The sequence below is a fragment of the Pelophylax lessonae genome (genome assembly GCF_965119305.1).
Source record: "Pelophylax lessonae genome assembly, chromosome: 7".
Taxonomy (NCBI): domain Eukaryota; kingdom Metazoa; phylum Chordata; class Amphibia; order Anura; family Ranidae; genus Pelophylax; species Pelophylax lessonae.
The window spans coordinates 61,539,875-61,563,160 of NC_138774.1; the positions used below are offsets into that span (position 1 = coordinate 61,539,875).

Below are 23,286 nucleotides of genomic sequence, written 5' to 3' on the forward strand. Positions count from 1 at the left end.
CACTCAGGACAGACCCCAAAACACTGATCCTTTTAAAAACTGCATCAGGCACACTATCCCCTCTTTGGGACAGATCCTCTGTTGCCTGGAATTCCTCTTCCAGTTCCTGCAACGGAATCTTCATCTCTTCTACTTGCTGTTCTAAGGCTCGCTTAGACTTTTCTAGCTCCTGAACTCTTTTCACAACATCATCCTTGGAGCTGACCAATTCTTCCATTTCTGTACGCAGCTGTTTGTCAACACTTTCTAGTTCAGCCTTACACTCTAGAGCTTCCTCCAAAGAGCGAGCCAAGAACAGGGCTTTGCTCTCGTTATCACGCACCTCCGTTTCTGCACGGGCGCGTTCTTCTGCATATTTTGCAGACACAGTCTTCCCTTCACCAAGCATCTGATCAAACTTCTGTTTCACATCTTCAACACACTGTAATGAACCAACGCTTTCTTCCATGCGTTTTTTCATATCCGCTATCTGAGCTTGCAATGTTGCGACTTGCTCTGATAGGTTTTTCTTTGCTTCCGCCTCCTCTTTTAATTGTTCCAGGAAGCCATTTTTCTCATCTTCCATTTGTTTGAGCTTTGTGCTAAAACTCAGCCTTTGACACCTCTCTTCCTGTAAGAGTTCCTGCGTGTCTTGCAGCTGCGATTCCAAGATAGAAAAATCTTCCGCAATTTCTCTAGATTTGCTGTCTGCTTGAGAAAGCCGATTTGTGACACTGTCCAACTCAACCTGCAATCGGTTTGCCTTCTCTAACAGCTTAGCACACAATCGGTCACCTTCTGACACCTTGACTTGCGATTCCAGAAGCCGTGCCTCTACTTTTTCCCTCTTATGTTCACAATCTCCTTTTCCCTGCATAAGAGCCTTCACCTCATTGGCTAGTTTCTGGGAATGAGACTGTAATTCTGCCACACAGGCTTCTTTCTCCTTTAACTGCTGCTGGACACGTTGGGCTTCCCCTTTCCAACTTTCACAGTCCGCACGCCATTCATCTACCACATTGCTCAAAGTGGTGAGCTCATACACAGTACTCAGTAATTTAGCCTCTCTTTCACTTTTCTCGTTGTCGCTGAGAGACAATGTCGTTTTCAGAGCGACATTCTGTTCCTGCGACTCCTGCAGGTCTATTTTTGTAACTTCCAAACACTGAAGACTTTTTTCCAGCTGATTACGCAACTCCAACATTTCACACATACTTTGCTTCTGCAAAGTCTGAATTTCAATTTCCTTTTCCATGAGGATGGTATCTTTCTCCTTTATAGTGTCTTGACATTTTTGCAACTCGACCAAAAGAAGAGCAGTGGATTCTTCCCACTGTAACACATGAGACTTGAGTAGTTCATTCATTTCCTGCAAGTTTCTATGCTCCATTTTAAGCAATTCCAAGGCTTGTTCCTTTTCTTCCATTTTCCGTTGCAAGGCATCCAACTCAGCCCTGCACACATACTCGGTTTCCTCCAAACCGATGGCCTCCATTGGCTGCTGGCGTCTCTGTTTCCAGCCTGCCATGCTCTCTTGGTGAGCCTTTTGTTGAGCTGCAAAGCTCCGTTGTTTCAGCATCTCCCCCATTTTGGGTTTACTTTTCATCTGAGCACACTGCGTCTCCATAGCAGTTTCATCAGTGTTGCTAGGGACAACACCCTTCCTCTTTAGTAGACTCTCTTTAGGCATGGATGGGGCTGGTTCAGACGGTAACATCCCCTCCATCCATAGAATCCGGTCTCTCATTTCATCTATCTTTGCATTCTTCAGGCGTTTTGAACGCCCCATCTTCAATAACTCCACAAACAAATTTTTCACAGTCCAGCAAAAAATTTTCAGACCACTGTCTCTTTAACACATGTAGTTTTTCTCTCTCTTGCAAGATCTCTTTTCCTGCACACACAGTTTGTGCAGTCACTTGCACCAGACACAACAAAGTTCATCAAAAAATTTTGAGACCCCTGTCTCTTTAAAACACTTTTTTTTTTTTTTTTTCCTGTCAGGATCTTCTCTCCTGCACACATAGATTGTGCAATCTCATGCACCAGACAAAGTTCATCAAACATTTGCACTTCCTTGCAGGGATCTCTGCTTATGCCCACTGCATACCTCCACCATATGTAAGGGATTAGCTCGGTGGTAGGCGTGGATGACCCCTTTGGGGGTGCGTTTTCACAGAGAGATAGCCGAGCAGAGGTTGAAAACAAGACTAATTTATTCATGCAATTTACTTCACACAATTGCAAGCGTCAAAACAGCCAAAATAAAATAAAAGACAAAATAAATCCTTGCCTCTGTGGGCGGCTACCTTCTCACGCTGGAACCTACCTAAGAAGTCTTTCCAACCTACTGTTGGGCCGACACTGCTGATCCTACAGCAGACACTCAAATGTCCATTTGTTTGCTTTTCACACAGCACAAACATTGTCCATTGAACATGTCCCTTTGTTTTCTTTCACACAGCACATGTTCATTTATAACAGGATCCTTTACTCTTCAGATTCTTCACATTGAACACAGTTCATTTAACAGGTCCCTTTACTCTTCACACTCTTCACATGGAACACTTTGTCTTCTCACCTTTGAGACGTCTTCACTCGTGGTTACCCTCCTTAGCTTCACATCGCTTTAGGGGGTCTTCTCCCATGCTCACCAGCTTGTCGGGAGGCACACATCCGACTGTCCCCCTCTCCCAGCCCACACGGCGACAGGCGGCAGCAGTCCTTCTCCCATGCCCACACGGCGTCGGGAGGTACACGTATGTCTGTCCTCCTCTCCCAGCCTACACGGCGACAGGAGGCAGCACTCAATAGATTTTCTCTGGACAAATTATAGAGGCCTTGATCTCCTCATTCTGAACAGCTGAATGGTTTTCAACTTCCTGCTGGCTCTTTTTGCAGCCAACACCCTATAGTATCAGTGAACCCTTCAAAGCAGGTGGGAATGTGTCTCCTCTCAGTGACTACATTCCCAGATTTACCTGACTTCCTGTCACAATATATATATATATATATATATATATATATACACACACACACACACACACACACAGTATCTCACAAAAGTGAGTACACACCTCACATTTTTGTAAATATTTTATTATATCTTTTCATGTGACAACACTGAAGAAATGACACTTTGCTACAATGTTAAGTAGTGTAGTGTACTTTTGCTGCCCCTTCAAAATAACTCAACACACAGCCCTTAAAGAGGAAGTAAACCCTCCTCTGCAAGTTGCACCTATAGGTAAGCTTATGATAAGGCTTACCTATAGGTACTGTAAATATCTCCTAAACATGTACCGTTTTGGACATCACTGGCGCATGCGCTCTGAAGGAACGGCCGCTGGGCTGGTGCCGTTCCTTCAGAGCCCCTTGCTGTGACCGTCGGCTCCCATGCGCATGCGCGGGAGTGACGTAATCGCGGATCCAGCCAATCTGATAGCCGGATGCCGCGAACCCGGAAGAAGGATACATGCATACAAGCTCATTATGTGTTTGTCTTTCAGGTGTACTTTTAAAAAAAAAAAAAATTCTAAGGTTTACAACCTCTTTAATGTCTAAACTGCTGGCAACAACTGCTGGCAGTACACCCCTAAATGAACATGTCCAAATTGGGCCTAATTAGCCATTTTCCCTCCTCGGTGTCATGTGACTTGTTAGTTTTACAAGGTCTCAGATGTGAATGGGGAACAGGTGTGTTAAATTTGGTGTTATCACTCTCACTCTCTCTTATACTGGTCACTGGAAGTTCAACATGGCACCTCAATGTTCTGTCCACCAGACTTTATTCACTATACTTGTGTTTATGTTGTTTAAAATAACATGTTGGGTTTTCTAGATTCACACAAGTTAGTTATATGCAGAGCGCAGGCGCCGTCTACTGTTCCTTTCTGGTATAGCTTCAGCTGTTCTGCATATTGTAAACTCAGAATGTGTTAAATAAAGTTGTTAGGAACTAGAGCATTCTGGGTAGAAGTTCTTCAGGAAGTGAATCAGTCACCATTTTGAGAAAATACAGCAGGGCAGCAAGACATGTTTTTCTAAATCTCGCGCCATCACCCCTGAGAGAGCTAAAAAGTGAGTTCTTGTTATCCCATCTTGTATTATAGATCGTTGTTTCTTTGTTGTATGCAATATTGTACTGATTGATGTTTATTTTTATCAATTTGTAGTTTCACCTGGCTTGTTCTAATAAATTTGAGATCAAAGAAATATGGTATCTGAAGTTTATGGAGTAGGAAGGTTTAGTTCTCTGTCCTAGAGACAGAAAACTCATGGCAAAGAACTCTCTGAGGATCTGAAAAAAAGAATTGTTGCTCTACATAAAGATGACCTAGACTATAAAGATTGCCAAGACCCTGGAACTGAGCTGCAGCATGGTGGCCAAGACCATACAGTGGTTTACCAGGACAGGTTCCATTAGAACAGGCCTCGCCATGGTCGAATAAAGAAGTTGAATGGACGTGTTCAGCATCATATCCAGAGGTTGTCTTTGTGAAATAGACTTATGAGGTTTGCCAGCATTGCTGCAGAGGTTGAAGGGGTGGGTGGGTCAGCCTGTCAGTGCTCAGACCTTACGCCGCACACTGCATCAAATTGGTCTGCATAGCTGTTGTCCCAGAAGGAAGTCTCTTCTAAAGATGATGCACAAGAAAGCCCGCAAACAGTTTGCTGAAGACAAGCAGACAAAGGACATGGATTACTGGAACCATGTCCTGTGGTCTGATGAGACCAAGATAAATGTATTTGGTTCAGAGGGTGTCAAGCAGAGGCGTAACTAGAACCTTCAGGGCCCTGATGCAAGAAACCGTGAAGGGCCCCCCAGACCCCTGGCCGGGGCCCTTACCTTCAAGCCCAGGGCTCTTCCCACTAATCCTGGAGCTCTTTACACTTGTTGCATGGCCTTTTATTACGGTCCCGCAGCAGGATTCTTTCACAAGTTCTGCAGTGGGCCCCCTTCCTGCAATCTTGTGGGCCCCCTTCCTGCAATCTTGGGGCCTCCCCACAGTGGTGCAATGCCAGGGTCCGGTTGCAAGTGTGACCTTTGCGATCCTGGAAGTTCACCCACTGGTTTGCTACCGGGCCCCCTGGAGCATGGGGCCCGGTAGCGATTGCAACCCCTGCAACCCCTGTAGTTACGCCCCTGGTGTCAAGCTTGTGTGGCAACAACCAGGTAAGGAGTACAAAGACAAGTGTGTCTTGCCTACAGTCAAGCTGTCTCCAGACCTAAACCCTATTAATCATCTGTGGGGCATCCTCAAACAGAAGGCGCAAGGTCGCTAACATCCACCAGCTCCGAAATGTCGTCATGGAGGAGTGGAAGAGGACTCCAGTGTCAACCTGTGAAGCTCTTGTGAACTCCATGCCCAAGAGGGTTAATGCAGTGCTGGAAAATAATGGTGGCAGGGCCGGTCCGAGGCGGGTGCTTAGGGTGCAGTGCGCCCAGGCGCCGCCTGGTGGGGGGCGCACTATCCTCTCCCGACTGCAAGTCTCTCACTGCAGCCTCGGAGCTGCCTGCTATATCCTTTGTAGTTGTGAGCTGAGGGGAGGGGCGACAGTGGGGGAGGCAAATTGACACCCACATTTTTTTCTAGCAGTTTTGTGTGCAGGGCCGCTTCTATTAGAGTGCACACAAGTCAGGGGCGCCGGAGGTGCCCCCTCCTCATTGTCCGGGTTAGGGACAGCAGAAGGAAAGGGGACTTCTGGACCGACAAGCTCCATGTCTCCCCCCCCGTCCATTCGGGCAGATGGTGCATTCCAGTGAGCTGGGACACAAAGCAGCATCAGCAGATGGGCTGTCTTTGGAGCCTGGCCGGGGGGCGGAGACTAAAGTTCAGCTGGCTCGTGAGGGCTGAATGTGGAGGGCTGGAGCTGATCTCGGCAGAGGTGTTACTGCTGCTAGTGTCAGACACCACAGAGCCAAAGTGAGTACTCATTGGCGTGCACACACTATCATCTCATGCATGTTACATACTTGCCCACAGCAGTGACTGTCCCACTACAGCTCTCAAACTCTTTTTTTTTTTTTCTATCTTTCCCAGAAATCTCCTGTACATTCCATCTGTGCCCTGATTTTAGATCCCCCCCCCCCCCTCATCTCCAGTGTCTGCTCAGAGAACCTGGAGGTGGGTTCTGCTGACACTGTGCAAGGAGGGGGTGAGCTGATGTTCTAAGAAAAGTAAATTTAAGGAGATAAGCTGGCGTTTTACATCAGCACTAATGAGGAGGATTTGATTGCAGGGAGATGAGAATGATTAAGCTATTACTATCACTACATACACCCCCCCCCCCCCCCCACTCTGTGTATGTCCAGATAATGTGAAGAAACTTTATGACCATTCCATTAACCCTCTGTTATCAAAGTCTAATTCCCCAGATTACCTAACCACTCAATACAAGTTAACTGTCCTCAATAAATAGAGCAGAGCACAGTGTTCACAGCCATTTACATGGCAGTGCAATTCTATGAACACTACATATTTGGAGAAAATCTGTTATTTTGAATTTACACAGTTTAGCATTTTTTTTGCACACAAGCGCAGGTGTGGTTTTTATGCATCACATGTAGGGCTGCCCATTCATTTCAATGGGCTGCCCTACTCATGAGCAACATGGAAAAGAAGTCCCTTCCCCATCCCCCACCAGCACTGCCACTGATCCCACTGTCATATACTACCCTACCTAGCCTGTCCGTATACTACCCTACCTAGCCTGTCCGTATACTACCTAGCCTGTCCGTATACTACCCTACCTAGCCTGTCCGTATACTACCTAGCCTGTCCGTATACTACCCTACCTAGCCTGTCCGTATACTACCTAGCCTGTCCGTATACTACCCTACCTAGCCTGTCCGTATACTACCTAGCCTGTCCGTATACTACCCTACCTAGCCTGTCCGTATACTACCTAGCCTGTCCGTATACTACCCTACCTAGCCTGTCCGTATACTACCTAGCCTGTCCGTATACTACCTAGCCTGTCCGTATACTACCTAGCCTGTCCGTATACTACCTAGCCTGTCCGTATACTACCCTACCTAGCCTGTCCGTATACTACCCTACCTAGCCTGTCCGTATACTACCTAGCCTGTCCGTATACTACCTAGCCTGTCCGTATACTACCCTACCTAGCCTGTCCGTATACTACCTAGCCTGTCCGTATACTACCCTACCTAGCCTGTCCGTATACTACCCTATCTAGCCTGTCCGTATACTACCCATTATGGAAGTGTATGTGTAGTGTACTACATTACATGGTCTAAGGCTCGGTTTCCACTAGTGCGACTTGACACATGTCAAGTAGCACAGCAAGTCAAAAGCCATTGTTTTCAATGTGGCCTGTTTCCACTGCCGCGTCTTGAGTTGCGGCGACTTCAAAAGTAGTTCGTGCACTACTTTTGAGCCGTTTTCAGTGCGACTTCCCTCTATAATGAGGGACAAGTCTCACTGAAAGCCGCAAACAACTTAAGCTACGAAGTCGCGCTAGAAGTAGCACGGCTTCGTAGCCGCACTAGTGGAAACCGAGCCTGACTGTAACTTAGACTGAAGTTTAATGCATAGTAAAACATTTTAGGCTTATGGAAGTGTATGTGTACTAATAATGCGCATTGTGCCGCACATTCACGAGCATATGGGGGGGGGGGGGCAATTTTTATTTTGCCTAGGGTGCCAAAAATCCTTGCACCAGCCCTGGAGAGGAGGAGCCGTACAGAGGAAGCAGCAGCTTTGCTCTCTACTGCAGCCGCCTGCTTTCTCTGTACGGCTCCTCCTCTCACAGGCAGAGTGCATTTGATATCACTCCGCCTGTGAGTCGGGACTATGGAGGCGCCATTCTCACAATGACAGCCGCAGCCCCGCTGAGATATCACACAGCTTAGCACCACAGAGCCCAGCGTACCACAGAGCCCAGCGTACCACAGAGCCCGACACACCACAGAGGAGCCAGGAATCAGGACAGGCAGCTAAGAATCAGGACCAGCAGCTAGACCCCAGGACCAGCAGCCTAGCCCCAAAAACCAGGACCAGCAGCCAGACCCCAGAACCAGCAGGCCAGCCCCAGCAGCCAGACCTTAGGACCAGCAGAAAAGCCCCAGAAGCCAGGACCCAGTCCCAGAAGCCAGGCCCCAGGACCAGCAGCCAGCCCCAGTACCCATTATTTAAGGTAAGTGAAGTCTTCTAGTCTTGGGCCTGGGCATCAAAGTGCTATTAATTAATATAATATTGTTTATTTTTCTATTGTTCGGTGACACTCTAATGTAGTCTCTCATCGGGGATGGAGGGGACTCTTTCTATCAGAGACTCTCCAATAGGCACAGAGAGGGCCTCTATAAGATAAACCCCCCTCCAGGTCCCATTAGACTCCGTTGTAGTCTCTAATGGGGCCTGGTGGGGGGGTCTTTCTAACATAGACTTTAAAATGCACACAGAGATGACCTCTGTTCGAGAGACCCCCCTCCAGGTCCCATGATACAACCCCATTGTAGTCTCTAATGGGGCCTGGTGGAGGCTCTTTCTAACAGACTCTCTAACAGAGTCCCTCTCTGTGTTCCTTGGAGAGACCCCCTCCAGGTCCCATTAGGAAAGGGGAGGGGTTAGTAAGCTGACCACGCCCACACGGGGGGCGCCATAAATATTTCTGCACCCAGGCGTCTGTTACCCTAGGATCGGCCCTGAATGGTGGCCACACAAAATATTGACACTTGGGCCCAATTTGGACATTGTCACTTAGGGGTGTACTCACTTTTGTTGCCAGCGGTTTAGACATTAATGGCTGTGTGTTGAGTTATTTTGAAGGGACAGCAAATTTACACTGTTATACAAGCTGTACACTCACTACTTTACATTGTATCACAGTATCATTTCTTCAGAGTTGTCACATGAAAAGATATAATAAAATATTTACATAAATGTGCGGGGTGTACTCACTTTTGTGAGATACTGTATAAATATGTGTATATATATATATTTATATATATATTTACTGCTTAAAAAATTTTAAGGAACACTTTTTAAAAAAGTATAGCATCAAGTCATTTAAACTCCTGGGATGTTGATCTGGTCAATTAAGTAGCAGAGGGGGTTGTTAATCAGTTTCAGCTGCTTTGGTGTTATTGAAATTAAATAGAGGTGCACTAGATGGACAACAATTAGACAACCTCCAAAACAGGAATGGTTTTCCAGTAGAGACAAATGTCATTTTTTTCCTGCTTATCTTTTCAGACTGTTTTTCCCTAGTTTTGCTAGGGTCAGTGTCACTACTGGAAGCATGAGGCAATACCTGGACCCTATAGAGTTTGCACAGGTAATCCAACTCCTCCAGGATGGCACATAAATAAGTGCCATTGCCTCAAGAGCATGGAGGAGATTCCAGGAGACAGGCAGCTACTCTAGGAGAGCTGGACAGTAACTTATTAGCAGGACCGGTATCTGCTCCTTTGTGCAAGGAGGGACAGGATGAGCACTGCCAGAGCCCTACAAAATTACCTCCAGCAGGCCACTGGTGTGAATGTCTCTGACCAACCAATCAGAAACAGACATAATGAGGGTGGCCTGAGGGCCCAAAGTCATCTAGTGGGCCCTGTGCTCACTGCCTGGCACCATGGAGCTCGATTGGCATTTGCCATTGAACACCAGAATTGGCAGGTCTGCCACTGGCGCCCTGTGTTTTTCACTGATGAGAGCAAGTTCACCCTGAGCACATGTGACAGACTTGAAAGGGTCTGGAGAAGCCGTGGAGAATGTTATGCTGCCTGTAACATTGTTCAGCATGACCGGTTTGGTAGTGGGTCAGGGATGGTCTGGGGAGGCATATCCATGGAGGGACGCACAGACCACAGGCTAGATAATTTGGTATCAGGATGATAACCTTGGACCCGTTGTCAGATCCTACGTAGGTGCTCCTAGTGCATGACAATGCCTGGCCTCATGTGGTGAGAGTACGCAGCCGGTTCCCGGAAGATGAAGGAAATTATACCGTTGAATGATACCATTGAATGGCCCCCATGCTCGTCTGACCTAAATCCAATAGAACACCTCTGGGACATTATGTTTCAGTTCATCAGTTCATCTGATGCCGCCAGGTTCCACCTCAGTCTGTTCAGGAGCTCAGTGATGCCCTGGTCCAGATCTTGGAGGAAATACCCCAGGATACCATCCATTGTCTCATTAAGAGCATGCCCCAACGTTGTCAGGCATGCATAGAAGCACGTTGGGGCCATACAAACTACTGAGTACCATTTTGAGTTGTTGCAATGAAATGGACTAGCCTGCTGCATCATTTTTTCACTTTGATTTCCAGGGTGTCTTTGAATTCAGCCCTCTGTAGGTTGATAATTATCATTTCCATCAAACAATGTGGCATCCTTTCGTACATAACACATTACCCAGTACATAGCAGTATAGATATCCACCGTGAAATTTTTTCCCATTGAGATCTGGTGTGTTTTCAAAGTGTTCCTTTAATTTTTTTGAGCAGTGTATACTGTATATATATATATATATATTTTTTGCAAACAATGTCCTTAAGCAGCCGATGGGCTATAAATGCTGACAAACATTACATTACATAAATAAAACCAGTTTCTGTGATAACTTTCAGTTATAATATTTTGACGCAATCACTCAATAGACAGTTATTAATCACAACGATTGTGATTTCTTTCACCAGTGTGCTCCCTCCCTACTTAAAAAAATAGTTTACGTCCAGCCGCCGCAGATGTACTGCGGCGGGCTGGGTCTCCCAGGCTAAGTGCCGTACATGTGCAGCACTCACCTGAGAGGAGCTAGGGGGCGATCGCGCACCGCCTGAGGCGTATTGTCACTGGTACCCCCAAAAATGTCAGTTAGGGGACCCATCTGTCCGCCGCAATGTCGCAGTCCCGCAAAAAATTCGCAGATCGCCGCCATTACTAGTAAAAAAAAAAAACAATAAAAAATTACATAAATCTTTTCCGTAGTTAGTAAACGCAGTAACTTTTGAGCAAACCAATAAAAATACGCTTATTGTGATTTGTTTTACCAAAAATATGTAGCAGAAAACAAATTGGTCTAAAATGTTAAAAAATTTAGATTTTTACATTTTTTTTTTGAGAATGTGAAAAATACTGTTTTTTTTTTTTTTCAAAATTGTCGCACTTTTTTGTTTATAGCACAAAAAATAAAAATCGCACCGGTGATCAAATAGCACCAAAAGAAAGCTTTATTTGTGGGAAAAAAAGGACATCAATTTCATTTGGGTACAGCGTCGCAAATCGTAAAATAGGGCCTGGTCATTGAGCAGCCAAATCCTCTGGTCTGAAAGTGGTTAGGATGATTCGCCGAAGGAGATCAACCTTATAATTACAAAGGTGATAAGCACTTTTTTTATATGATATATGGGGTCCTGGTCACTCATCACATACAGTATATCCCATCAGATATTGCTCAAGTCCAAAATCAGTTCATCCAAGAAACAGAGGAAAACCTAAAAAACCTTCTTCTAAAACATAAGATTGTGCTGAAACGCAGCTTGCTCTGACACCGTTTGGCGATCCTCACAGCAAACATGAATGTCCGGATGTGACAATATAATTGTCTTATTCACTGTGGAGAAAGGAATATATTTGGACACTTTTTCAACATTTATAACACAATGGTTGCTAAAGGATATCACTGCATTTGTTTGCACCATCTATTGGATTATATACGGTATTTCATATTTCATCTTATTGCACTAATGATTGATAGTGTACCATTTTCTTCTATATATTTTCTTATATTTTTTGCAGTATTGAGTGTTCTCTCCCTCCCATAAGCCTGTGACTGAGTTGCAGGGGTATTTTATTTTGGGGTGGGGGAGAGAGCAGAGCCAGTACTTTTTATGTTGGTACCTGCTCCTATGTCTTCAATCCTCGCATATGCAAGGATCAAGGATGATGTCACATTGTCCAGCGCAGCACCCCCCCTCCTCAGCCACCTGTAGCTCCTGGGACATGTCTCATGTCCCAGGAGACTGCAGGACCAGCCTCGCTGTGCTGTGCAATTTCGTGCCAGACATTCATGCAACACATTTTACAAATAGACCCTAAACTGTTAGGTCTCTGACTTTATTTTCTTTTATGTTTTTTTATTCCTTTAGGTAATGTGTGTGAGACTCTTACCCACAGCACAGTAATTAAGGGTTTTTTTTTTCTGGAACGTAAACTGTACTATCGGTAGGCTTAGAGTTTTTTAACTATGTCCATTTAAGACATTCCTATTATTCAGCGCAATGTAGTTATTCTCATTTTTATTGTGGCGTTATGCACATGCCGTATGTCTTCTCTGTCCCAAGGTGTTCCTCTTTCACAAGTTACAAACTTGTGAAGTATCGTTACACGGGCAGCACAGTTCCCCCTTCTAACTAATGAGCTACACTGCCTCTAATATGCACTTCCTGAAAGTTGTTATAATATATAAGTTGTCATAATTCTTCTTCACACGGGGCAATTATATCCATGTCCTGTGCAGGTCCATGTTTATCCGCATGGGGATGCACAGTTGCTACTGCCCCAATATGACATCCATGTGGGTGCGGGTGTGTGCCCCTGAACTCACCATGGGTGCATTCAGGGTCTTGCACCCGCACAGATGTCACACTGGAAGCATGGCTGTGTTCGTGCAGCCTCTGTGTCCCAATAGACAGCTATGAGACTGCCGGCATGGGATGCACACAACATCTGTGCATCCCCGTGCCAGTAGCACATGATCCTGCATGGGGCACGGAAGTAATTTCGCCATGTGAACAAGGCCTACGTTTTTGTACACAAAGTTGATGATAAAAACTGTTTAATTGCAAAAACAAGCAGTCTTAGTAACTGATAAAATATTCATCATGATGGGATATTTATTCTCTCTTTACCTTCCCTATGTCACATTTCCTACTGGCTAAACATGAGGCTCTGTACCTTCTCTATGAATGTTTCCGCAATCTCCTTTGCAGTCTTAAAATTCTTCGATCCAACACTTTTTGAAGCATCAATGACAATGAAGATATTCATGAGGCCACCTGTTTTTACTTGCAGTTTACGATCGCTTTTATCTGTAAAGAAACAAAAATGACATCACTGTAAATATACACATTTAGGGCTGTTTCAGACAGGCCAGGGGCGTAACTACAGGGGTTGCAGGGGGTGCAATTGCAACCGGGCCCCATGCTCCAGGGGGCCTGCACAGCTCCCCTGTACACCTGGATAGGAGGGGTGGCGGGGGCAGCATGTAGAGAAATCACTGTCCTTTTTCCTCCTGTAGCTGCAGGAGGAAAATGGAGGAGATTGGTTTCTCTGTATGCTGCCCCCATCACTCCTCCTATCCAGTACATTTGTGTTCTGCTGTCTTTGCTGCGGGACCGTAATAAAGGGCCCCGCAATGAAAGTAAAGGGTCCAAAGATCAGTGGGAAGAGCCCCAGGCTTGAAGGGAAGGGCCCCGGCCAGGGGTCTGGGGGGCCCTTCATGGTTTTTTGCACCGGGGCCCTGAAGGTTCTAGTTACGCCTCTGAGACAGGCAGACAGTAATGTTTACCCTCCCCCCTGGTGCCAAGCATTCAGAAGGTGCTACTGCCGCCTGTTTTCTTTTTTTTTTTTGTACTTTTTTCTTTTAATTGCCGAAAGGAAATGTTAAATTGCAGGATCACACTGCAACTGCAATCCAAGCAGTGGACTGCGGTTGTAGTGCAGCTTCATTGATCTCAATGAGCAAATTTGACCAGTGGTGCAGACTGTCAAACTCTGCAGCCTAAGTTAAAACTGCCATGGCCACACTATGTGTGCAGCCCTGTCAGGCTGTCATTTTAGAATACTGGTGGGTGGCCGGGAGGAAGGGGTGGTAAAACCATGGCTCAGCTGCCCGTTTTTAACACTCCCCAGCTACGAGTGTGAAAGAGCCCTTAGAGTAGTAAATAACATATATTTTGCAAGGTGGAATTACAGTAAATATAGGACCCCCACCTTACTTTCCTAACCATTTACAGCATTATTTGCTTATTATTATTAAGCTGTTCCTAGCCAGACTAAAGCTGGCTATACACTAGTGGATTTGCATTTGAACATTTGTATGAAAATTTGTAGAGAAATTCTCAGCACATTCAATGACTTAACAAAATGTTGTTTGAAAGTACTTCCGAATGTAACTTGCTTTTAACATTCGATTTTGGAACAAATGGACTTTCCCAATTAAAATTAACAGTCATTGTTAGAAATCTGTTAATTTGAGACAATTTTTATATTCTATTCCTCGCTGCAGCTGAAAATGAACATTGCTTTGACCCTACTAATGCTTAAAAAATCTAATGATTGTTCTTAAAGAAAATAATTTTAAGTTTAATTCTACTAGTTTATGGGGAGCTATAGGTGACTGTGCAAATTCAGACTGCCTCACATAATATTGCAATAAGTCCTGGAAATTAATTCAAGAACAGCCAGCGGCAAGTGTGCTGCTCTATAACCCCCCATACTCATGCAATTAAAGAGTTGTACACTGGAAACCCTAGCCCCATAAATTGTTTATGACCCTAAATCCATCTCTTTCTCTGTGAAACCAATCAAATGGGCTTCAAACAAGGCCCTGCATTCCCTGTAGAGATACACTGTATGGCCAAAAGTGTATAGACATCTGACCATCAGAACCATATGAGTATGAGCCATTCCAAAACCATGTTGTATGGGAAGACCTGTTTCACAAATGGTGTTTCTATTCATCCCAAAGGTGTTTAGGGTTGAGGTCAGAGTTCTGTGCAGGCCACGTGAGTTCCAGCCCACCAAGATAGAAAAACCACGTCTTTATGGCAATGGCTTTGTGCACAGGGCCACAGTCATGCTGAAACACAAAAGGGCCTTCACCATTCTGTTACCACAAGCATTAAAAACATTTTTAAAGTGTTCTTCTGTACCAGCCATTCTCAATCAGGATTCCTCAAGGTTGGCTAGGGGATCCTTGATTTGTGGCTAGTTGACCTCCATCTGATGGTGCCTGTATAGTTAGAGGTCGAATGTCACTTGGCAGCACCATTTGAATGACTGAGAGGGAGTCATTCTGGTTACCTCTGTAAGGGGCGGAATTCTTACCATGTTTCACATCCAATGTAGAGGCATTTTCCCTATGCCAACCAATGAACTGATCATACCAGGGGTTCCCTGAGATCTGTAAATTATCCCAAGGGTTCCTCTGGGGCAAAAGAGCTGAGAAAGGCTGTTCTATAGTGTAAGTCTGACTATATACTATGTATTTTCCAACCTTCAACTCTGTCCGGGTCTGACGATTCAATGGTTTCAGCCAAGGAGGATCCAAATACCTCTGCCACTTCTTCCGGGGTATCATATGTGTAAGAAGCTGTGGACAAGGTGGTAGTATATGAGACACATTATGCGATATCCAGATTTTTTCTAAACATATACAAGATAGCCCCAAATGTTTATTTGCAAAAGGTAGAATTTGAGTTTTTTTTTTTTAAATGAGGAAATACCTCCATTTTCTTTTACCCTACAGTTTTAATGACTCTTCGAAAATAATCTATAGATGTAAGTTACAAAGTGTGTTATGGTACAAGATAGAAAATAAGCTTTACAGGAGAATATGACAGATTCGTTATTTATATTATGGTCCTAAGTTCTCCATCGTTACACTTGATTGATGTGAGATGTTGTGTTTGAAGAACACAAGGTGTAGGGTAGAGAAGGGTCAGCCTAACATCAGTAGTCTGCAAGATTTTGGAGGGGATGTTAAGGGACTATATATAAGACTTTAGTAATGGAAACTGTATTATTAGTAGCAATCAGCATGGTTTCATGAAAAATCGTTCTTGCCAGAGCAATCTATTAACCTTCTACGATGAAGTGAGCTGCCATCTAGATAAAGGAAGGCCTGTGGATGTGGTGTATCTGGACATTGCAAAGGCATTTGACACAGTTCCCCACAAACGCTTACTGTACAAACTAAGGTACGTAGGCATGGACCATAGGGCGAATACCTGGATAGAGAACTGGCTCCAGGGGAGAGTCCAGAGGGTGGTGATTAATGGGGAGTACTCAGATTGGGCGGGTGTGGAAAGTGGGGGTCCCCCAAGGTTCTGTCCTGGGACTAATCCTGTTTAATTTATTCATAAACGACCTAGAGGAGGGAATATCTAGCACAATCTCTGTATTTGCGGATGATACTGAAATAAACATGTCAATATCTTCTATGCAGGATGTGGAAACCTTACAAGCTGACCTGAACAAAATAATGGGGTGGGCATCTACATGGCAGATGAGGTTTAATGTTGAAAAATATAAAGTAATGCATTTGGGCGTCAGAAACACGAAAGCAAGCTACTCACTAGGAGGGGAACCTCTGGGTGAATCTAAGATGGAAATGGACCTGGGGGTACTAGTGGACAACATGCTTGGCAGTGGCATTCAATGCCAAGCCGCTGCAAGCAAAGCCAACAAAATACTGGCATGTATAAAAAAGGGGATTCACTCCAGAAATATAGAGATTATTCTCCCACTCTACAAGACCATGGTCCGGCCACATCTGGAGTATGCTGTCCAGTTCTGGGCACCGGTCCTCAGAAAGGATGTGCTGGAACTGGAGAGAGTCCAGAGAAGGGCAACAAAAATAATTAGGGGAATGGAGGACATCAGCTATGAGGAAAGACTACAAGCACTGAATTTATTCTCTCTAGAGAAGAGACGCTTGAGGGGGGATAAGATATCAATGTACAAATACTGTACTGGTGATGACCCTAGCATAAGGAACAAACTTTTCAGAGAAAGGGAATACAATAAGACACGTGGCCACTCACTAAAACTAGAGGGAAAATGGTTTAACCTTAAAATACGAAAGGGGTTTTTTATTGTCAGATGTTATTATTATTGTCAGAATTCCACAGGATGTGGAATCCTCTTCCACAAGCAGTAGTATCAGCAGGGAGCATCGATAGTTTCAAAACACTATTAGATGGGCACCTTAAAGACCACAATGTACAGGGGTATACAATGTACGGTTAACAGCAAACACACACACACATCATAGGTTGAACTGGATGGACTGATGTCTTTTTTTTTAACCCTCACAATCTATGTAACTATGTAAGGGAAGGGAGAAAGGAGAAGGGTAGGTTAGGTGAGGTAAGGATTACAGTGGAAAGGGAGAGAATCCAGGAAAGAAAGGCAAAAAAAAAAAATTCACTTAGAAGGACCTTATTGGTAATTTGGGGTACTATTTATCACAAAAAAGTACATCTGAGATCAGGGTTGTGTACCATGATATGTTTTTGAGCTAGATGGGAATAATAGCAAAAAACTAGGAAATATTGGTACCAAGATTTATTTATTACAAAAATATATAAAAAAAAAGGTAGTAAAACCATGCATTCGTATTAACATAGGACAATATCTGCCATATATTAAAAAACCAACATGTCATTGCTATATGTTCCTTCCTCTTTTTTTGAATCTAGATGGGAATACATTTTCAGGAACTGCACTCCAGTCTATGCTCTTCTGAAATACTTTATTGGATCATTCATAACAGATATAAAGCCATTATGTCTGCACCCCAAAAAAAATCTCCTTTATGCATATTACCACATTGTGGCTTCATCACAAGGATGACAAGAAAAGATGAGATTTTTGATCCTGCACCCAGGGCCTGGAGATTAAATGAAAGAGCAAGTCTAGAGAGGTGATTTGGGACTGGGACACTGCTATGTTATTGACCCAGTTAGGGGACGTTAATAACTATAGTTGAATAGAATCTCATGCTTGAGGGTATAGTAAGGTCAAGTTTACTATTAAGAAAAGAAAGAGCAATTGGAAAAAAAATATATGGTCCTCATAATGGATGAAAGATCTGATCATTAGGTCAATACTGCACATTTGTTGTATGCCAACAGGTCCAGTTTTTTCTGGAAAATTGATCCTTTAAAATGCGCTCTAGAACATAGGAACTCAAACTGGGCATGGATATTAAAGATATGTGTCACAGAATTCAAAGTGGGGATTTTGGTTTCCAAAGTCTGGCAATGAATAGGCTAGGTCCTATTAATATATGGGTGAGAAGGGTGCAGTGATTGTAAGGCTCAGTTTCACTATTTACTACTTTCTGTGCCCATAGTAGGACATTTTCCCCTGATTTTCTGTGTTGAAGACCACACAGGCAGTGAGTTGAGTTTCCACAATGGGGTAACAGAGAGCAATAAAAACATCCCAGAAGTACAGAACACTCAATCAAATTATCTAGATTTCATCATGGAGGGCAAGAGAAAGCCAGGACCTTTAGTAAGGAGATCTCACTGCTGGAACCCCTGAGAACTATTTGATAGAAATTACAATTTACATAGGTGTTCTATCATTCAGTAGTATTATTTTGTCTTAATTAATCTTACTTCTGCAGGATGGTTCTGATCCTGACCACCTCTTGTTCTCTTTACATTCCCTTGTCTTCGATCCAAACATTTTGAGTCCATTCTGGCACTCATAGATCACTTTGCCTTCAATTCGATAGGAAGTACCAACTTTACTGGCACCAATGGGGATCCCTGGACTGGGGCAATGGCCCTCTGAAAAGAACATAGAGATACCATAAATTATATAGAATAACATTAATGTGGCCATACCAGAACAGTTTGACAATCCATTAATGGTAGTAAGTTAGAGTGTATCCAGTTTACCTAAGCCAAAGAACAAACATTTTATATATTGCAACCTTCTAATCATTGAATGGGATGTCTGCATTTGTTTTTTCTAAGAAGTGTTTATCTTTATCCTGATGGTATCATTGTATTTCTACTAGGGTGACAACACTCATTTGCTGTACTGTATTTATGAAGAAGCAGTGTTGTCACACTAGAACAGGAAGTTTGTTGTGACTACAGAACACCTCCCTCTCTACACCTTTCTCCAACATGAGGGTGTTTCTGTAGTCTACATAGGTGAGTTGGGCAGGGCTGATAGCAGTGCTTAGGATTTCAGTGCATCACAGGCATGGAGCAGAGAATCTTTAAAATGCACTGGATTTTTGGCAGGATTCACTATAAATGGAATTACAGTCAGGTCCATAAATATTGGGACATAGACACAATTCTAATATTTTGGGCTCTATGCACCACCACAATGGATTTGAAATGAAACAAACAAGGTGTGCTTTAACTGCAGACTTTCAGCTTTAATTTGAGGGTATTTACATCCAAATCAGGTGAAAGGTGTAGGAATTACAACAGTTTGTATATGTGCCTCCCACTTTTTAAGGGACCAAAAGTAATGGGACAATTGGCTGCTCAGCTGTTCCATGGCCAGGTGTGTGTTATTCCCTCATTATCCCATTTACAAGGAGCAGATAAAAGGTCCAGAGTTAATTTCAAGTGTGCCATTTGCATTTGGAATCTGTTGCTGTCAACTCTCAATTCGAGATCCAAAGAGATGTAACTATCAGTGAAGCAAGCCATCATTAGGCTGAAAAAACAAAACAAACCCATCAGAGAGATAGAAAAAACATTAGGTGTGGCCAAATCAACTGTTTGGAACATCCTTAAAAAGAAAGAACGCACCAGTGAGCTCAGCAACACCAAAAGACCCGGAAGACCACGGAAAACAACTGTGGTGGATGACCAAATAATTCTTTCCCTGGTGAAGAAAACACCCTTCACAACAGTTGGCCAGATCAAGAACACTCTCCAGGAGGTCGGTGTATGTGTGTCAAAGTCAACAATCAAGAGAAGACTTCACCAGAGTGAATACAGAGGGTTCACCACAAGATGTAAACCATTGGTGAGCCTCAAAAACAGGAAGGCCAGAATAGAGTTTGCCAAACATCTAAAAAAGCCTTCACAGTTCTGGAACAACACCCTGTGGACAGATGAGACCAAGATCAACTTTTACCAGAGTGATGGGAAAAGAAGAGTATGGAGAAGGAAAGGAACTGCTCATGATTCAAAGCATACCACCTCATCAGTGAGGCATGGTGGTGGTAGTGTCATGGCATGGGCATGTATGGCTGCCAATGGAACTGGTTCTCTTGTATGTATTGATGATGTGACTACTGACAAAAGCAGCAGGATGAATTCTGAAGTGTTTTGGGCAATATTATCTGCTCATATTCAGCCAAATGCTTCAGAACTCATTGGACGGCGCTTCACAGTGCAGATGGACAATGACCCGAAGCATACTGCGAAAGCAACCAAAGAGTTTTTTAAGGGAAAGAAGTGGAATGTTATGCAATGGCCAAGTCAATCACCTGACCTGAATCCGATTGAGCATGCATTTCACTTTTTGAAGACAAAACTGAAGGGAAAATGCCACAAGCAGGAACTGAAGACAGTTGCAGTTGAGGCCTGGCAGAGCGTCACCAGGGATGAAACCCAGCGTCTGGTTATGTCTATGCATTCCAGACTTCAGGCTGTAATTGACTGCAAAGGATTTGCAACCAAGTATTAAAAAGTGAAAGTTTGATTTATGATTGTTAATCTGTCCCATTACTTTTGGTCCCTTAAAAAGTGGGAGGCACATATACAAACCTTTGTAATTCCTACACTGTTCACCTGATTTGGATGTAAATACCCTCAAATTAAATCTGAAAGTCTGCAGTTAAAGAGGAAGTAAACCCTCCTCGGGAAGTTGTACCTATAGGTAAGCCTATGATAAGGCTCACCTATAGGTACTGTAAATATCTCCTAAACATGTACCGTTTAGGAGATATTTACCTTCGATGCATCCAGTGACGTCACCGGCGCATGCGCTATGAAGGAACGGCCGCTCGTGCCGTTCCTTCAGAGCCCCGTGCCGTGACTGTCGGCTCCCGCGCGCGTGCGCGGGAGTGACGTCACCGCGGCTCCAGCCAATCAGATGGCCGGATGCCGCGATCCCGGAAGACGGGCGACTAGACATGTCGCCCGTCATAGAGGTGAGTGAGCTGCACGGCGGGGGCTCGTTCTAAGGTAAGTATTTCATAATGAGCTAGTATGCGATGCATACTAGCTCATTATGTATTTCTCTTTCAGGTTGTAGAAAAAGAAAATTTTTTTTTACCGGGTTTACAACCTCTTTAAAGCACATCTTGCTTGTTTCATTTCAAATCCATTGTGGTGGTGTATAGAGCCAAAAAGATTAGAATTGTGTCGATGTCCCAATATTTATGGACCTGACTGTATGTATTATGCATTTGCATATATTTTCTTTTTGATTCTTTTTTAACATATGTAGCATTTTTTCCAGGGATTGGGACTGATATGGGTCTGCCATTGTTACCAGTAACACTTCCACACATTTAAGCTGAATACACAAGTGTGAGATTGGAGACAATGACCATTCCGGCATCTTTGGTTTGTTTTGTTTATTTTGTAATGGGGATGGGAGAAGGGAATGAGTGGGATACTCCTCTGGCTCACTTACGTTTAACTGGGACTCTTTACAGAAAAATGCCTGTTAGCGCTGTCTTGACGCCTGCTGAATGCCGACCAACACTTCCTGGCGCTTGAAGATACTGTTTTGCTGAACTGTGCAAGAACTTCGACTTTAACACTGGTTAACTCAGAAGATCCAGGACTGTAATACACTTGACTCTTGACACTGGTTAGCTCAAAAGACCAGTGAACAGTTCCCTCCAGCCCTTCACTGACTGAGGTAGCTCCTTGTAACTGCTTGTGCTGCTGCAACTCTCAACACTGTACACTGCGCGCTGTACGTTGTACACTTAACTCTTCAGGGCCCAACCGCTGGCGCCCCCTTTTACACTTCAGGGTCCTCTCACTAGGCACCCCCTCTGAAACTTCAGGGTCCTCTCACTAGGCACTCCCTCTGACACTTCAGGGTCCTCTCACTAGGCACCCCCTCTGACACTTCAGGGTCCTCTCACTAGGCACCCCTTTACCGCTACATAGCTCCTGGATCCCAGGGACCTTCACCGAAGTGGTCCCCTCTAAGCTAGGCAGAACCCCAGGGGCAGTTCACAGTACTCACAAACTTGGAATGCTTTGCTGGAGCTGAACCCCTCTTTCTCCGCTGGTTCTCGGCACACCGGATCCTCTCTGCAGCTCAGCTCAGCTCTCTCTTTGTACTCTCAGGCAGCCACCCGAGACACCCGATCCTTCTGACAGGAGGAGAGACAGCCGTACTCGCCCTCCTGGGACTCTGCTTCCTGCCAAAGATGCTGCGGCGTGCGCTCCCCTCAAACTTATACCCACTCCCAGAATCCTCTGCAGCAGAATCTGCCTTCTGGGGTAGATACAGGCCTGAATGTGCCTCTGATTGGGTTTCCTCCACGGCCCAATGAGAATCCTCTCATGGAGCCAGTGGGGAGACTCCCCTCTCAGCAGCCACACCTGGGAGACATGACAGCTCAGCTGAAAATCATGGCCCTGCTGTTAGGCAGCCAAGGCCCACTATACTTTGCCTAGCACCTACCTTGTAGGGTGCTACACATAATTTACCTTTTTTTTTTTTTTTTTTTAAACGAATGTGTTTATAGATCTTAGATGCTGAAATACATACCAGATGTTACCCATCTCACACCCTACAGAATAACTGGGCCTCCTTCAAGCTCATTCACCTCTACTCCTGTTCTATATATTAATTTATTAGCTATATTAAGAAAAAGCTTATATGTTAACAAAAATATGGAAAATGTATGCACCACTGAAACAATATTGAAAGTCAAGACAGTAAAATAAGGGGCTAAAAGTGTTTTATTCTGGATCCATTCACAACTCAAAGTGTGCGTTGGGTACAGGTAAAAACATATGCAGTAATGTCCATTGGCATATTGGCATTTTCACATGCACTTTTTTCCTCGCTTCCTGAAGCATGCAAAGAGTTTAGGGCACAGCTGAAGAGCCAAACTTGTGATTGTCTGCTGGGTTTCCTGCTCTTTGATGTGCGTTGTGTTGCATCGACACGCGTTACCATGTGTTACATTGAAAAGAGTAGGGCTTGTTTTCTTTTTTCTATTTGAAACCAGTGTATATCAGTTCAATACACCAGTATAAACTACTCCCATTCACATACCTTATATTTAACAGGTCCTTATGCTGGCATACATTGAAAGAAAATGTGCCAACTGGTATCAATTTAAATCATAAAACAGTGCTGCGCCAAAAATCATTATTATTGCAAAATATTGTGATAAAAGTCCATCAATGTATGTAGAATTCAAAGTGGTTCAGTATCAATATCCACCATCCGTGCATATAACCAAATAGTGTGCTCAGCGCTCCTACCGAAGAAGTCAACGCATGACGTAATGCCTATAGGGGGCGGAGCCTTTCTGTCAATATCACATAGTGGCCACTGCATGAGAGACACACTGAACGCTGTTACAG

The 23,286-nt window shown here is 44.2% G+C and overlaps 1 protein-coding gene and 1 long non-coding RNA gene across 2 annotated transcripts in view; one reads left to right on the forward strand and one right to left on the reverse strand.

The window, feature by feature from the left end:
* Positions 1–23,286, forward strand: part of LOC309560041 — a 156,877-nt gene that overhangs the window by 70,333 nt on the left and 63,258 nt on the right. The window lies entirely within an intron of this gene.
* Positions 1–23,286, reverse strand: part of LOC309560037 (complement factor B-like) — a 117,220-nt gene that overhangs the window by 69,263 nt on the left and 24,671 nt on the right. Inside the window, exons 4-6 of the mRNA XM_082263540.1 lie at positions 18,361–18,534; positions 15,228–15,323; positions 12,905–13,038 (exon numbers count right to left, since the gene is read on the reverse strand). Coding sequence (XP_082119666.1) covers positions 12,905–13,038; positions 15,228–15,323; positions 18,361–18,534 — 404 coding nt within the window. The remainder of the gene's footprint in view (positions 1–12,904; positions 13,039–15,227; positions 15,324–18,360; positions 18,535–23,286) is intronic.